Here is a 16,760-nt window from a genome sequence, read left to right as displayed (position 1 = left end):
TCAGAGGCATCCAAGTGCCACCCCCAAACATGTGCTGCCCCTAGGCACGTGCCTCACGTGCCTAATGGGAAATTCGGCTCTGCTTTTAATCATATACATAGTACCATCCTCCAATTGTCCTGTATATTTGGTTCTCTCAATATTTTCTTTTAGTATTTTTATTTATTTTACTATGACAGTTTATTATACAGAAAGCCCACAAGAGGGCGCGAGTGAGACCTGCAGTGACAGCTGGGGTTGGTTTGTTGTGTTGGGTTTCCAAATCTCCAGGGAATCCATGAGAGAGCAGAGATAAAGGAGACGGAGCTGCGCGAGTCTGTCCCTGACATCGCTCTCCTCCCTGCGCTTCCCAGCAGCCTGACACACACATGACTGGAACACACCTGCCTGTCCCACCTGCCTCTCCGTGCCTCTGCTTCCCTGGCAAATATGTGTCCCATAGGACTGGCAGCTTCAGTGTTCTGGTAGATCCGGCTGAGCAGCCCTCTGACTGCAGACCCCTGTGGTGGTGCGACATGTACGGATAAACCAGCGTTGCTTCCCCCACTGTGCTGCAGCATCCAGCTATGAAGGACGGAGGAGAGTCAAAAGACCAGCAGCTCACGGTAAGTCCCCCCATGTCCTCACCTTATATATATATATATATATATATATATATATATATATATATATATATATATATATATAATAAATAAATATATATATATATATGTGTCACTGTCTGTCTTCCCACCGATATACTAGAGACAGGTCTCTATCTGTCTGTCTCTCTTTCTGTCTATTTGTGTTTAACACCCCATATAATAAAAGACTAACACTGCCCCTCACCTCTATGGGGGAATTCAGGTGTTATGTGTGCTGGCAGTCACTAGACAGTTCCATCAGATGGACTTAAAACTAACGTGTATGTGTGTATGCATGCATGCGTGTGTATGTATGTATGTATGTGTGTGTGTGTGTGTGTGTGTATATATATATATATATATATATATATATATATATATATATATATTATACACACACATACATACATACATACATACATACATACATACATACATACATACATACATACACACACACACACACACACACACACACACACATACTCATACATAAATACCAGACACATACACACACACCTCACACAGGTGTTGTATTGTATTTTATTTAAAGCAATTCAAATGTGTGTCAAGATGTATACATATGTGTGTGTGTGTGTGTGTGTGTGTGTGTGTGTGTGTGTGTATACATATATATATATATATTATTAATTATTATTATTCATTTCTATATTTTTCATTGATGACACCCCTGGTAATTCAGTGAATGTCCGCAGCATGTCACACTTTGAATCCAGCTAATTGTGATGTAGCAGGGGCTGTGCGCGCTAATACTTTGTTGTCAGTATTATTCTTCCTGTTGGCGTGTGTAATGTGAAGTGTCTGACAGGCTGAGCGGTGTTTCTGTGACATGTCTCAGCATAGTTCTGTTCACACTGCACTGCACAGTAATTGTGTGATGATTACACGTTAATCCCCTGCTGGGGGTCTCAAGCAAAGGATTACAATGGACCAATAATGACATAATTACTGTGACATAACAGTGTCCAAATCAAACTTCAGCTGAGCAGATACAGAGAGCTGCTAACAATGCTGTGTAAACAGTGTAGTGCGAGAACGACCTAATGGTAGAGTTCAATCTATGAAGTGACCTTTATACAATAAGACTAATATCATATTGTCCGCAAAGAGGTAACACTCACTTAAGTTGGGCTAGGCTGGGATTCAAAAGACATTATCAGATTGCACATATTGATTGTGTGTGTGCTGTACTGTACCAGGTTATACTGCGGAACGTGAAATCATTAAAGAGAAAACTTGAAGGGTGTTTGAGCTCCTTCCGCGTATACATTATCCTCACCCAATGTATCATCATACTATTATTACCATGCTTTACTGATTGTGTACCTTTTCCAAACTTTATTTTGGACTATTGTTCCCTTTCCTTTGGAGCTTAAAATCTGTTGTATCAACCACAGACACATACAAATAAACACTGTGGACAAATTAGTCAGAAAGCAAATGAAACCACCAATATGTGTCTGAACCGTCAGAGGAATCCCGAGTACAATAAGTGTAGAAGAATTCGTGATTTAACCAAATAGTCTGAACAGGAGGTTTGTCCATCTTCCAGAGCAAGTGGTCCATTGTCATTTGTTACTATATTTATTTTTAGTTGTTTTTAGCTAAACTAGCCATACTTGGAAGAAGGTCTGCCAGATAATTGTATAGTGTATGCCCAGCTTTAATACCTAGACCCCATAATTAGTAGGTGCCCTTATATCTGTAGGACTCAGAGAGAGATATACCTGCTTAGACCCGGTATTTGAAGCGTTTCTTAAAATTAAAAATTAAAAGAGAAAAAGAAAAACTTCTGAATTTTATTAAATAAGAAATTAAATGAAAACTGCAAAAAAAAAATATTTAAAGGTGATTTGGGGGTGATTTATGGCGATTTACCAAAAAAAAAAAAAAAGGAAAGATACGAAGCAATTATTTTTTGGCTAAAATAACTACTGTCATTAAATGTTTGGTGTATAATGTATTGAAAAAGTTGATTTTGGGATAATTTTAGGTCATTTATTTGTTAACCCCAAAATGGCATGTGATTATTAGCCCAATTAAGCTAATTGAAAACCTAGTCATTAGGGAAGATGTCCAAGGAGTTCTAAAGCAAGTCTGGTCTGGACAGTTTAACCTTAAAACTAAAGGTGGCCATACACATGCAGATTTATCTTCTGATCTGGCTGGTTGGAACAAAAACATGGTTATGGATGAGAGCAAATGACAGTTGACCATTTGCTTGGAAATGCTGGAAAACTGACAAACTGTCACTCATCCATAACCATGTTTTTGTTCCAACCAGCCAGATCTGAAGATAAATCTTACTAGTGTATGGGCACCTAAACATTCCCCCTCCTCATATCTCACCCTCAGGGGGTAGCGACAGTTTACTGTGACTGCTTCATTGCCAGTTTATAATTCGATTGCACAGTAAATTTGCATTGTGAATTTTCTGTGAAAATTGCAACTCGCAGCGCGCACAAGGAAACACACACCTAATTGAATTGACCCATATGAATGATAAGTAAAATATGATTTGACCCTTGGCAAATTTAATATGCTCCCTCCTAACATCTCTCTTTTATCTGGACAGGTTGCTTTGCGCATCCGGCCAATTAATGAGACCGAGCTAGTTGAAGGAGCCACCATCATTGCACACAAGGTGGATGAACAGGTATGGTCCATTTGAACAAAAAGAAAGTTCGGTACTCTTTACCTAGCACGGCGCCCACGATCTCCATCGCGGGCGTCGTGGGTAAAGAAATCGTGGGGATCGCGGGCATCGCGGTCAGTACATTAACGGCCGCGACGCGATGCCCGCGATCCCCACGATTTCCCATAGGGTTCAATGTTAAATTTAGTGCTGCCCGCGATTTTACATTCAATGCTTCAATGGCCGCGATTTGGCCATAGGAATCAATGTTAAATGGGCCACAGAGCCCAAATAGGCACAATTAACACTTAAATGTCCCCCCAAATTTGTAACGCCACCCCACGATCCACGCCAACCCGAAGCGTGGCGAGCGCAGCGAGCCCGCGAGGGGCGGCGGTACGCGTCCTCCGACCTTTTCATACCCCCACTATCCACGTCGGCGTGGAGTTGAGAATAGAATAGTGTGGCGAGCGCAGCGAGCCACCGAGCCCGAAGCGTGGCGAGCGGACGCGGATACCTTCACAGGTAAACGTGGCCCTACGCGGGCTTCACAGGTATCCGCGTCCGCTCGCCACGCTTCGGGCTCGGTGGCTCGCTGCGCTCGCCACACTATTCTATTCTCAACTCCACGCCGACGTGGATAGTGGGGGTATGAAAAGGTCGGAGGACGCGTACCGCCGCCCCTCGCGGGCTCGCTGCGCTCGCCACGCTTCGGGTTGCCGTGGATCGTGGGGTGGCATTACAAATTTGGGGGGACATTTAAGTGTTAATTGTGCCTATTTGGGCTCTGTGGCCCATTTAACATTAATTCCTATGGCCAAATCGCGGCCATTGAAGCATTGAATGTAAAATCGCGGCCAGCACTAAATTTAACATTGAACCCTATGGGAAATCGTGGGGATCGCGGGCATCGCGTCGCGGCCGTTAATGTACTGACCGCGATGCCCGCGATCCCCACGATGGGCGCCGTGCTAGGTAAAGAGTACCGAAAGTTCTACTACTCATTGTGCAATGGAGTTTATACATTATAGTAAATCTATGCAGGTTATGTTTTATTGCTGGTTTTATACTTCACCTTTGTGTTTATACAGATGAAAAGCTATTAGATTCCTCTGCATTCTGCATTAAAGCTTGCATACATGGCACACAGCTGCTATATATTACATTTATTTTTTGGTCAGAAGTAGTTTTGCAACAATGAGGTCTATTCAATTAGAGTCGTAAACTGCAGTTTTTTAAAAAAAAATTTCAGTTTCCGACTTTTTTTTTTTTTTTTTTAGTTGAATCCATGAATCGACTTATTCAATTGTTTTGAATAGCCACCAATCAAAATACTTTTGTCAGAAATAGGGTCAAATTCAACCGGTTTGAGGAGATGAGGCGCAGAGGACAAGGAGCAGCAGCAGCAGTGATGTTACTGCTGCTCACCCTGCACTGTGCTCCAGCTGCTGCTGCTCACCCGATCCCGGCGCCTAGACTGGGCGAGCAGCAGCAGCAGCACCATCGGGAGGACGGCGCTGGGTGAGCAGCAGCAACAGCAGTGCTGCTGCTGCTCACCCCTGCGCCGTCCTCCCGCTGCTGCTGCTTCAGTCGGATTTGGTTTAAATCCAACAGTCGGATTTGGCCGCACAATTGAATTGGCATTGTTGAATTGAATGTAAGGGTTGGAAAAATTTAATTATGAAGACAGATTGGACAATTTAGGATTGTTTACACTGGAAATGAGACGTTTACATGCTTAATATGTATAAATATATCAGGGCCAATATAATGAACTGTCAGGCGCCCTCTTTGCTTTGAGGAAGGACTTTAGGACATGTGGGTATGAGTTTAGGCTAGACGAGAGATTTCTTACCCTTAAAAGAAATAACTTTTATTATGATCAGGGCAGTAAAATGGTGGAACTCTCTTCCTGGAGAAGTGGTGTCGGCAGAGACAATAAATTCTTTTAAAATAAGGTTGGACAATCATCTATTGAGCAAAAACATCCAGGAGAACAAATAACAATTAAAATCTGTATATAATTAAATCAGATTTCAATTCTATAAGGAATCAAGCAAATAGATTGTGCAATTTAATAATGAAGGTTGAACTTGATGGACGCAAGTCTTTATTCAGCCTTAACTACTATGTAACTAAGTACTTGCCACCGCATTGAGCCATTTGCCTGGAGTCAGGCTGTTCTGCTTTTCCAGGCCTACAAATACACTCAACATGTTTGTGGTAATGGCATAAGGGAGCTTTTCACTCCCCCATTAATCTGAGGCTACACATGACTATATGGGACCTATTTCTCAAGTCTTACACTTTGCAGAAACATTTGCTTTCTCATACTTGTTTAGACTAATTGAAGTATTACAAATAGCTAAATGAAGCTTAAAGACTTTTATGCAGAATCTCTTTACATATTTGTCATCTATTATTTGTCTGTCTGGTATGATTCGGACACTGTTGGACTGATTTTGATTAAACCAATGCGAGGTGACTTGATTGGGCCAAGATTAGGTTCACGGCCACTAAGACCTTTTTGAGCCCACTGGGGGCCCAAAACGGAGTACAGCCACTACACAAAGTGGGTCAGGAAAGTAAGACATGGAAAAGTTGCATAACATAAGAAAAAAAAAATTGGAGCCGACCACAGCGAGGTGTATGCTGGTCACGCATTAGGACACCGCTTTTGATGAAACCAGATTGAGGTTAGCTTGATTGGGTCAAAATTAGGTTCACGGCCACTAAGATCCCCAATCCCGACACCTGGGGGGTACCAGGGGCCCAAAAAAGGGGTCTGGTCAATGCACAAACTGGGATAGGAAGAAAAATATGGCAAAGTTGCATAACATAGAGGGGATTGAGGATGGGGTTTAAGAAAAAAAATTGGTGAGATGTATGCCGGGCACACCATGGGCATGGGTCCGGTATGCATTTGGACACTGACCGATTTGGAAGGACCCAATGCGAGGTGCTTGATTGGATCTAGATTAGGTTTATGACCACTACGACGCCCAATCCTGACTCCGTGGGCCCAAAAAAGGGTTTGGCTACTACATAAAGGGGGTTATTCTGATTCACTCAGAAAGGTACAATAACTCTCTAATGGACAAAACAATATGCACTGCAGGTGGGGCTGATGTAACGTGTAGAGAGAGTTAGATTTGGTGGGGCTTTGTACTTCAAACTGATATCTATATTGCAGTGTAAAAATCAAGCAGCCAGTAATTACCCTGCACAGAAACACCCAAATCTCTCTCTGCACATGTTACATCAGCCCCACCTGCAGTGCCCATGGTTTTGTCCATTAGAGAGTGATTGTGCCTTTCCGAGTGAATCAGAATAACCCCCAAAGTGTGTCTGGAAAGCAAGATATGGTGAAGTTAGTTGGGGTAGATGACATGTGGTTTAGGAAAAAAATATGGTCGGGAGACTATGCACATGCGCACGCCCACACCATCAACTGAATTCGGGACAGACGGGGCATGCCCAAAAATAGGGTGCCTATTCGGGGCGGACAGATGACGTAAACCAAACTGTACAATGAAAAGTAGTACAGTCCAGTGGTTCCCAAACATGGTCTCCATACTTGACTAAATAAATATCTCAGTCAGTCTGATAATGCCATCTGTGCACAAGCAGGAACATCTCTAAAACCTAGACATTTGGAGTGCCTTGAGGATCACGTTTGGGAATCACTGGTTTAGGCGTTTTTTTTTTTTTTTATGAAAAAAAAAACCTAAAGTGGAGAAAGTAGAACTATTAAAAAATTGAAAAAAAAAAAAAAAGGTAAAGATACCTACCAAACCTTTCCCCTGTAGTCTCTCAGGCGGACGGCTTGGCTGCCTGAATGACATACAGCAGGTCTATTACATAAGGACACACATTAGGACAGAGAAGCACAGATGGTGGCTGATAACATGCTGTTTATGATGCATCCACTACCCACTTTTCTTTAGAGAACAGTGTTACCATAGCAGCCACCTGGACAGACAGGAGCCGGCAGAGGATAGCATGCATTGGCAGAAGAATAACAAGATGGTAAGATAGGGGAAGGACAGTATGTGCAGCACCTGCAGCAGGTGTCACCCCGACTCCTCCTCCCTCATGCTGAGAGAACAGATACAGCTCTCGTGCTCTAGTCTATACTAACTGTACCTGTACAATGTATACTTGCATTCCTCACAGCCCATTGAACCTCATCTGCTACATTATTTCTGTATTTCTTTTTATACAAAGGTTTGTGCAGTACAGCTGTGCCCTTTTTTGCTACATTTTATAAGGGAACATAATGTGGAGGGGCATATTTATCAAGGTATATAAGATTCGGGTTGGGATCGTTGGGTCTACAGCAAGCGTTAGGTCGACCTCGGTCTCGGTCAACATGGGTCTAGGTTGACATGGCCTTAGGTCGACAGGTCAATAAGTCGACACAAGCAATGGATCGACAGGGTCTAGGTTGAGAGTGAAAAGGTCAACAACGGGTTTTTCACTGTTGACATGGACACAGTTTCCAGTGCACCGCAACACCTCGCATCGCTCGCTGCACTCGCCATGCTTCGGGCACGGTGCCTCGCTGCACTCGACACACTATTTTATTCTCCCACCACGCACTAATGGATGTTAGGGCATGAAACACCTCCTGTCGGCACATGTCGGCTCAAAAAACAGTGAAAAACCCCATTTCGACCTTTTGACTGTTGACCTAGACCCTGACGGCCTAATGCTTGTGTCAACCTAATGACCTGTTGGCCTAAATCCATGTCAACCTAGTCCCATGTTGAACTTGACCCATGTCGACCTATCCCCATGTCAACCTAACGGTGTCGACCCAACGCTTTTCGACCAACTTACTGTATCCCTAGGATTCAATGATCAGAAAATAATCACAAACAACATAGCTTTAAACGTATCAGCGATACATGTTGAGTTAAAAGAAGAAAATGATCATTCACTAAATATATAGTTCTTGAAATATTTCCATTCTGGGCTTTTAGTAACACTGCAAGTGTACTAACCGGGTAGGCTGTTTGTGCATTCGCTTATCCCCGAGATCTGTCCAGCACAGTAATGGGGCCTACACAAGTAGCGATTTGGTCGCATTTTCTAAGCGTTCTCACTTGCTCGCTTAAGAGGTACTGTATACACACTGGACCCTGTGTGTATCGCACGGCTAAATAGTGCAGGCAAGAATATTCTTGTTACACTGTTTATTTGGCGTCGGCTCCCGGGGTTGGTAGGATGTAGGTAGCCATCTGTCAGACGGCTTATCTACATCTTTATACACACAGGGCTCAGCCGAAATCGCCGGGGCTGAGTCCCGTGCGTACACGGCTTTAGAAAAGCGATGTCAAGTTTATTATTATCAGCAGAAAGAGAAACTCTCTCTACTGACGAAATTGTAACGTACATAAAATACCAGTACAATAAATGCAATATCCGTATATGACATACATGAAAATGTAAAAATACACAACAAAACGACATCTAAGCATTCAACATACATACGTACAGCTGATGGTAGGAAGATATGATGCAAACGGCTTGTGCGTGCCCTCAAAGTTCTAAACCTTTTATGCGAGGGTAATTTCTCAAAAATACTATAAAAGGGATGACTCAAATCTGCTCAAATATTTGTAGTTCTCTTTGAGATACTGGAACAATAAAGCTCCAGAATGGTTGGCAACTGTACTCCAATGATTTTACAATACGTTCTAAATTAGAACACTCCCTAGTGCAATTGCCAAACCAAACGATAATACCGAAGGTCAAGATGCTTTCAATCGAACATCTATAAACAAAATTTCATAATGTTACACCAGCAGCCTTTAACCGCCTCAACAAAAAAAGAGACGCGGTTGGGATTTTTTTATTTGTGTCAGTACATTGCCAGACCATGTCAGGATTGCAGACACCTAGAAATTACGCCTAGAAATTTTACCAACTCTGTTTCTACATCTGCGCTGCGTGTCACTATCGCCCTGTCGATTAATATCCAGCATGCTGGATAAATCTAGTTAATCGTCAGGGCCAGTGTTCTCATTGGAGAACACTGGCCATGACAGATTGCTCAGCACACAGCGCTAACACATTGCTGTGTGCTGAGCGATCTTGCTGAGTGTTCTGAGCGATCTAGCATCTCTCAGAATGCTCAGCAGTGCGCTACATGTGTAGACCCCATTCGTTTCCGGCACTGTACCTCTCCATTAAAGGTGTTTTTATAAATAGTTGTGACAACAGATACTCTATCACTATGCCATTGCTGCTTCTTCATAGTAGGCCTGTTAGTATCTCTGATGACAGAAGTTGAGCTGATCTCTTCATAAATAACAGTTAGGTTCATGAACAGGCGAATTTTACACCTACCAGATGTAATTCATATAGTTAAGGACATATCTGGGATCAGTATGAGCAATGTAGTAAAACATTTCAAACAGACACATGAGGGGAAATTTACTAAGATGGGAGTTCTTTTACACATGGGATGTTGCTATGGGTAACCATTCAGAATCTACTTCTTATTTATTTATCACCTTCTAGAAGATAATAGAACCGATTGGTTGCTAATAGCAACTCTCATCTTAGTATATTTCCCCCATGGTATTAGTCATACCTACCAACTTTCAATACAACTAAGGAGGGAATTTAGGGGGTGTGACAAGGGGCATGACCTACAAAATTGCACCATTTTGCGAAGCCACACCCCCGTTTTTTGCCGCAGTGGGGGAATGGCTAGAGCATAGTTGCCTACCATTCCTGCATTCTGCCTGGGACTCCCTGAAATAGCAGAAATCTCCCTCATTAGTCTAGCAATCTCCCTCATGTCACTTAGCCCACATTACACTGTTACATTTTTTGGGGAAAAAAGGAATGAGAGAGAGATACATTTACATTGAATCATCAGCACCATTCCCCAGCACTTTACCAAGTATAGTAGCTCTTACTAACTGCTTTGGGCTAATCTACATTTGGATATAAGTCAGTTTCCACTCATATATAGCCGTATACACCTACGATTCGTTGACAATCTCTCCATATATGGAAATACACACGCCCTTTGGGTGGAGCATGACACGCCCCCTCAATAGGGCGCTGTGCAAAATTCTATTACCAACTATAATCTCCCTGAAACTCTTTTTCAAAAGTAGGCAGGTATGGGCTAGCAGCTCTGTAAGCTGCTGGCCAGCCCCCAGCCCCTCTGCTTGCTGGAATAGATGCTGTGCATGCGCACAGTGTCTATTCACCGGGTGACAGGGGAAGACACCCAACTGCGCACCCCCCTCCCCCCACCTCGGGACACTGCCTGCCCTGGGCAGGAGGTACAAAGCCCCCTGCCTTTGTAGTGAATTACATGCAACTTTATTAATGATCTTTGCTTGCAGTTCATATGTCCCAGGCTGCATACACATATTTGCAATTCTTCCCACAATTTAGACTTAGTTGGTGGATGCTCTCAGGTGGCAGCTAGGCGTAACAATACATCACACATGTGCGTTTTGGTCACCAAATTCACATACATTTCATGCACCTAGCATGTGGTAAGTGGCGATGATCATTATGGCTGCTGCTCTGGCCTACGGACATCAGCGGGGTGGTGCGACCTTATAGATGTGTGTGCCATAGGACGTGCAAATAGTCACTGGCATGGAGAATGTGGCCACATGCCACCCAGAATCCGGCCACGGAATTCTTGCTGTAGGCAGATTTATTCACTAGGAGTTCACATAACAAAGGTCTTTCTAGTTCCTAGTAAATGTGTTGGTTCAGCCCGAACATTTGTTTCATCCTTCCATGTAGCTGATTGATCTACTTTAATATAATTTAATCATTTTAAAATGATTACTTTGGTAATTTTTATCTTCCTCAGGAAATAAGGTTTAGGATTGATTATCTGATGTCTTAAAAAGAGAATGTCTACATTTAACCCGAGCAGGTCTCTCTGCTGTCACTGCCAACTTGCTCTAATGCCCCCACTACAGCTCCATAACATATGGAATGTGGGTGATACCCTTAACGTTTAAAGCTCCAGACAGATTAGCCAACCTCTGATACATCAACCAGATGGTTTCTAGCGACACCTTATAGCCATAGTTCATTCCTCGCAGAGTAGTCTGGAAACGATAGCGTTAAAAGGAACCTTTTTTTTTATTTTTTTTTATTGTGCATATTTGCTAACAGGAAAACAGATTATAGGGACTTACTCATGAGTTTGGGTGAATAATCAATATGTAAAACTCCAGGAGGATTTGCAGTCCAGACTGTGCAACAATACTGTAAGTATAACTGAATAGTTGTGTGATCTGTGAAGAAGAACATTATTACAGGTTACGTATCAAAATGTTCGCTACCAGAAGCATTTTAGATAATGGATTATTCCGTAGTTTGGAATAGTTTTATATTTCAATGAGGTATCTTGAGGACGGGACCCATGTGCAAACACAAAATGCATTTATGTTGTTTAAACATAACAAACGCCTAAAACACACATATATATTTTATTTGTGCATGAAACAGGGGGGGGGGGGGGGGCGTTATTGTACTTTAATCGGTCCCCCGCACGAGGGAATGGTTTTTAGCACTTTCGCATTTATCCACATGTGCAGACTCTTGGTGCAAACGGGCACGGTGAACTGCATGATCGCCATCCCGCTCACACCTAACAGTGCGGACGGGGGGGTGTAGGCGGCATCGGGGGAAGAGCCCTTGGGGATGCCCATAAAACGCTGGGTGTTCCCATGCAAATGGCCCGGTGACGCAGGTGCGGAGGGCAGGCGGCTGACGTCAGCCGATGTCAGCTGTCCGTCCGCTTCCCGCACTAGGCACTTGCAAATGTAAGACACCATAGAGGTGTCTTACATCTGCGAGCACTGGAGAAATCATTCGATGGTTGCTGACCATTGAATCATTTCTCTCCCGCGAATGGAGGTTTATACTAAACCTCCATTCGCAGCCGTGTGGGGGATCGCGGCGTGTGAGGGGAGTGGGTGGACCTGCAGGTGCCGTAACATCCACACATAATGCTACAAAATAAGAATAAGGTCCAAGGTTTCCAAACAAGCAACAAAAAGTTTGTGTACTATCTCAGGCACTGCTCATATTTAGAGCTAAACAATCATTTTCTTGCACATATTTAGTTCTAGTTACATATCTTGTCCCTAGTAATGCCAGTTACAGATGTCCCCAATAGTGTCTTTAGCAAAAAAAGAGAACATTCCAGAAACTGCTTTTCAAAATAATTTGGATAACAGAATCTGGAATAAGCCTACAATCTGCAACTATACAAGTAATTGCCCCCCTACACCTTCCAGCTGTGGTTGAACTACACATCCCAGCATGCCCTGCTACCTTTTGGCTATTTGGGCACACTTAAACTGCTGCAGGGCATGCACGAATTTGTAGTTCATCATCAGTTGTAGGGCCAAAGGTTCCCCAGCCATGCTGTAGAAGGTAATATACTACAGCTCACTTTTTTAACTTCCAAAATAAAACTGAAATTAAAAATTTAGTATGTTAAGAGAGATATTTGATTACTGTCCTGATAGGACTTCATACCTACTACCAGACATCAATGATTTGTTATATTATTATAATATTTTTGTAAGCACCGTACATGACATTGGCAAAGTTTTTTTTTCCCATTGTTTTATTCAATTATGTATTGCGAACAGGTTGAGCTATTTAGCATGCCATTTTATTGCAGCTGAATAATGTTGTTTCAGCCTTCCGAGTTACATGCTAACTTGAAAGAAAACCACAAAACATTCCTCTCAGAAGAAGTACACTCTTATCTTCTGCACTAACAGTTGGTGCTGAGTTATACGGTTGTTCTTGTTCCAGGTAACACTGTGGTAATACCATCTGGTTATGGAGAAGGTGGTCATTGTCCGGTAATCTGTTTTGTGGGGGAGCAGTACATTGTCTGGCACAGAATTGTGTCTCTTCAGGTTGGCGTAGTCTCTGCAATCATACCCTTATCTGATTTTGAAGAATTCAGAGTGACTTGAGCTCAAGGACGTATGTTTATAAAGCTCTGCTTGCCCATGAACATGTTAGTTCTTTACAGTCATTTTACTCTGTATTGGCCTAAATGCATGGCTTAAACATGGAACATGTTAGTTTTTTTAGTACACCATGCAATTAAAATAGGAGAATGGGCAATAATCCTTGAGTTAATGGTTCTAATTTGGATGGACCAGTAAATAGCTATAACATCTCGTTCGAACAGCGTTGTCCACAGATATATCATACTGACCCTGCAGCACAGCAGATGGGCAATATATTGGCGCATTGTGCAGACCACCCATACACTTGATGCAGAGCTTGCTGATGGCTTATAGGCCCTTTTTCTAGTTGAATAGGATGGATGTGTATTTTCGGACGGCCACCGAGTGTTCTTAGCCCCGCCTACCGTACGGATCGCTCACAGCGTCCGAATGCACTAAAACGCAGAGTGAAGGGATCAGCAAGCGGATGTTTCATGCGAACACCTCCCCTATCTGTGGAAACCTCCCCCATCCTCCGATGGTCACCGAGTGCTCCAGACCACACAGACATTTTTCCAAAAGAAAGCAGGGATATGGGCGGGCAGCTGACATCTGGCTATGTCAGTTGTCCGCCCCCCACACGTGCGTCACGGACGCATTACCATACGTACGCCGAGCGTTTTCATGTGAACGCCTATGAAATGCAGGGCGTACACATATGGTAATGAGCCTAAACAGTCCTTCACGCCCCTCTCCACCCCCTGATCGGATGGTTCCGTATGATCATTTTCTGTACGGAACTCAAGGCCGTGTTCGTACGTGTGAGGCGTACACACATGCGCAGATACGCCTCCGCACATGCACAAACACCAACCATCGGCCATCCGTCCGCATTCGGAGCCATCCGACTCAACCAGAATAAGGCCCATAGTACAACTGGGAGGGCACATTACATTAATTGCCCACGCAGTTGTGACATCAGTCACAATACATCCGGCCCAAGATCTGTAAGTGTGCATCATCAGATACTGTAGATTGGCGCACCGGACGATCTGTCGGCCTATTGTGTACTCATCTTAAGAGTGTAGATGTTAGCGATATCCAGGCTTCAGTACTCATGGTTAAATCAAAATGCCTGAGTGACTAATTAAGCCCCCTGTGATCAAGTGTATATATATCACTAAAACCTAAACTGTCATGCTGGATACACACCGGCCGATACACACTGTTCAATGTTCCAGTGATATATCAGCGATATGTCTCTAAATTATGTGGCTCACAGACGTATTGCGTCGGCTATGGAACACAGCTGATGCCCAATATCTAGGTGCATTTTGCTGTGTTTATAGGCGATCCGTAGACCACCCGTACGTACGCACCTGGGGCCAGTGATGATTGACAGCTCAACTGGGCTTTACATGCGCCCGCCCAGTTTTGACGTCAGCGAGCTTGTGTATGGAGAGCACCCTGCCCGATCCAACGAGATATATATCAATTGAATTTGAAAAACCATGCAGTACGCGGGTTTTCCAATTCAATTGCAGCACTGAAAACTAAACCGTTATTTCTTTAGAATTTCTATAGAAATCACTGCATTCTTTTTTTTCCAGCAAGTCTGAGTGATTCTTCCTAAAATTGTCAAAATTAAGAAGACTCTTCAGGACTTGCTAATTCATGCAACCCCCCTCCAGGAATCCTAATTAATCATTTGGAAGCAGCAGGATGATTATACATTACTTTAGTTTGATTGTTAACATATTTTGATACATATGTTAACATATTTTGGATGTAGATGTATTCATACAGGGTACATCATACTAATACACACATGTCAGTTTTCCAAAAGGTGCCTCTGGTCCCTGTATGGCTTTCCTCCCCAGTGTAACCTTCATACTGCTCCCAACATGGCTGCCTCACCTAGTACAACTGTGGATAAGATGAAATATACATGAACCTGACAGCAGGACTGCAGTAGAAATTGTGGGGCCCTGGACTGACAAAATAGGCAGGGCCCCCTTTCCCCTCTTGAACCCCTGGTTTGCCTGGTGAGACATCTGGTATTGGCAGCGCTGACTGCACTACTCAACCTTTACATAGCTTTAAGGGAAATGTGAACTTTGTTTATGACAAATTATACTTGATAGACTCCAGTCCTGGGCCCCCTTTCTGTCTGAGCCTGGAGACCGTGCAGACACCTCCCCACCCCCTGATGGCTGTCCTGCCTGACAGTTATGTTGGGACCCTACCAGGGGTGGATTGGTCATTGACCTTACAGGGAGGATTCCCGGGAGGCCGACGCACCTATGAAGCCACTGCAAATACTAATCTATGGCGGGTGACCATCTATATCCATTGTGACATCTGTTAAAGGGACAGGAGTGGGTGCTATCTGGAAGTTTAACAGTTTCTGGGGTGTTTCTGGGCTCCACTAGAGGAGGGGATATTTGTGATTTTCAGAGGTTATGGTAACGAGCTGTTTGCTTGATGGAGATGTTGGGGTCTGTAGTCAGTCTCAGTGGGAGGAAGTGGGGGGGTATTATGAGAAATGTAGAGGTTTGTAGTTTGTCAGAGCAGCTAGAAGTCTGGGTGCCAGAACACTACCAACGGCTTCCACACAGGTGTAATGATGTATTATTCCTTTTCTATTTTGGTGCTGGAACCACCTATATTTGATTTAGTGCCGCCCACGTGAGACCACTTCTAGTACTTTTTCCATGGCCAGTTTTTATTCCCAAATTGCCCCTAGACCCTTCTTCTGTTGGGACTATAGTAATTTACCATGAGCTACAAAGTAATTGAAGATACAGTAAATGTTAGAAACCATGCTGTACTTGCCTACCCTCTTGGAACAGCCGCGGGGCCTCCAAAAATTGAATGGCCCTCCCAGTCCCCTGGAATGGAGGGCAAGCCTCCCGCAGGAACCTCTCCGCCTGTAAAATACTGACAATCCACAGCTCTTCCAGAATATTCAGGGCTACAATGGAACAAATAGTGTAATCAAGCCCCACCCCCTCCTTGGGGTTGGACTTAGTGATGTCAGGCTCTTGCCTGGAGCCAAACTCAGAGGCTATTACATTTGGATGTATAATTTGATGAATGTTTTCCTAATGTCTAATAAGTAATGTGTTACTGTAACTCAGTGATGTTACCAGGGGGCCCTCCAAGCCTGCATTTGATGCCCCTGGTCCTTCCTACTTTGTTGTCATATTTGTTTATTATAGCTTGCAATGAGATTGAAGTTTTAGAAAGCCTGCTGACATATTATCATTACAAATAGGAGGAATATTAATAATTAATAAAATGTATCAATTCAATTTGAGATAGTAATGTGTATATCTTCTGTAGATTAGAGGGTTACAACGTGCAGCTCACAAACTGTATCACATTGTCTGTCACTCCCAACCAGTCCTGTCTCTGCTCTGCACAGTGGACCTAATTCAGGTTGGCTCTCTCCCTGGCGCCTGAATCCCCTCCCTGCCATGCGAGGGGATGTGTTCGCTAACACATCCC

General features: G+C 43.5%; 1 protein-coding gene across 3 annotated transcripts in view; it reads left to right on the top strand.

The window, feature by feature from the left end:
* The first annotated feature begins 256 nt into the window (after positions 1-256).
* KIF19 (kinesin family member 19) overlaps positions 257-16,760 on the top strand; it is a 106,074-nt gene continuing 89,570 nt past the window's right edge. For 2 of the 3 annotated variants that reach the window (XM_083148735.1, XM_083148734.1), the window contains exons 1-2: positions 257-605; positions 3,220-3,300. In XM_083148735.1, the coding sequence (XP_083004861.1) occupies positions 567-605; positions 3,220-3,300 (120 nt within the window). In that variant the 5' untranslated portion in view covers positions 257-566. Of the gene's footprint in view, positions 606-3,219; positions 3,301-16,760 lie in introns of those variants that run through there. The other variant, XM_083148736.1, reaches the window with a different exon arrangement.

Source organism: Crinia signifera, chromosome 6 (genome assembly GCF_055691185.1).
Source record: "Crinia signifera chromosome 6, ASM5569118v1, whole genome shotgun sequence".
In the NCBI taxonomy this organism is placed as follows: Eukaryota; Metazoa; Chordata; class Amphibia; order Anura; family Myobatrachidae; genus Crinia; species Crinia signifera.
This window is presented reverse-complemented; position numbering and strand designations above follow the sequence as displayed.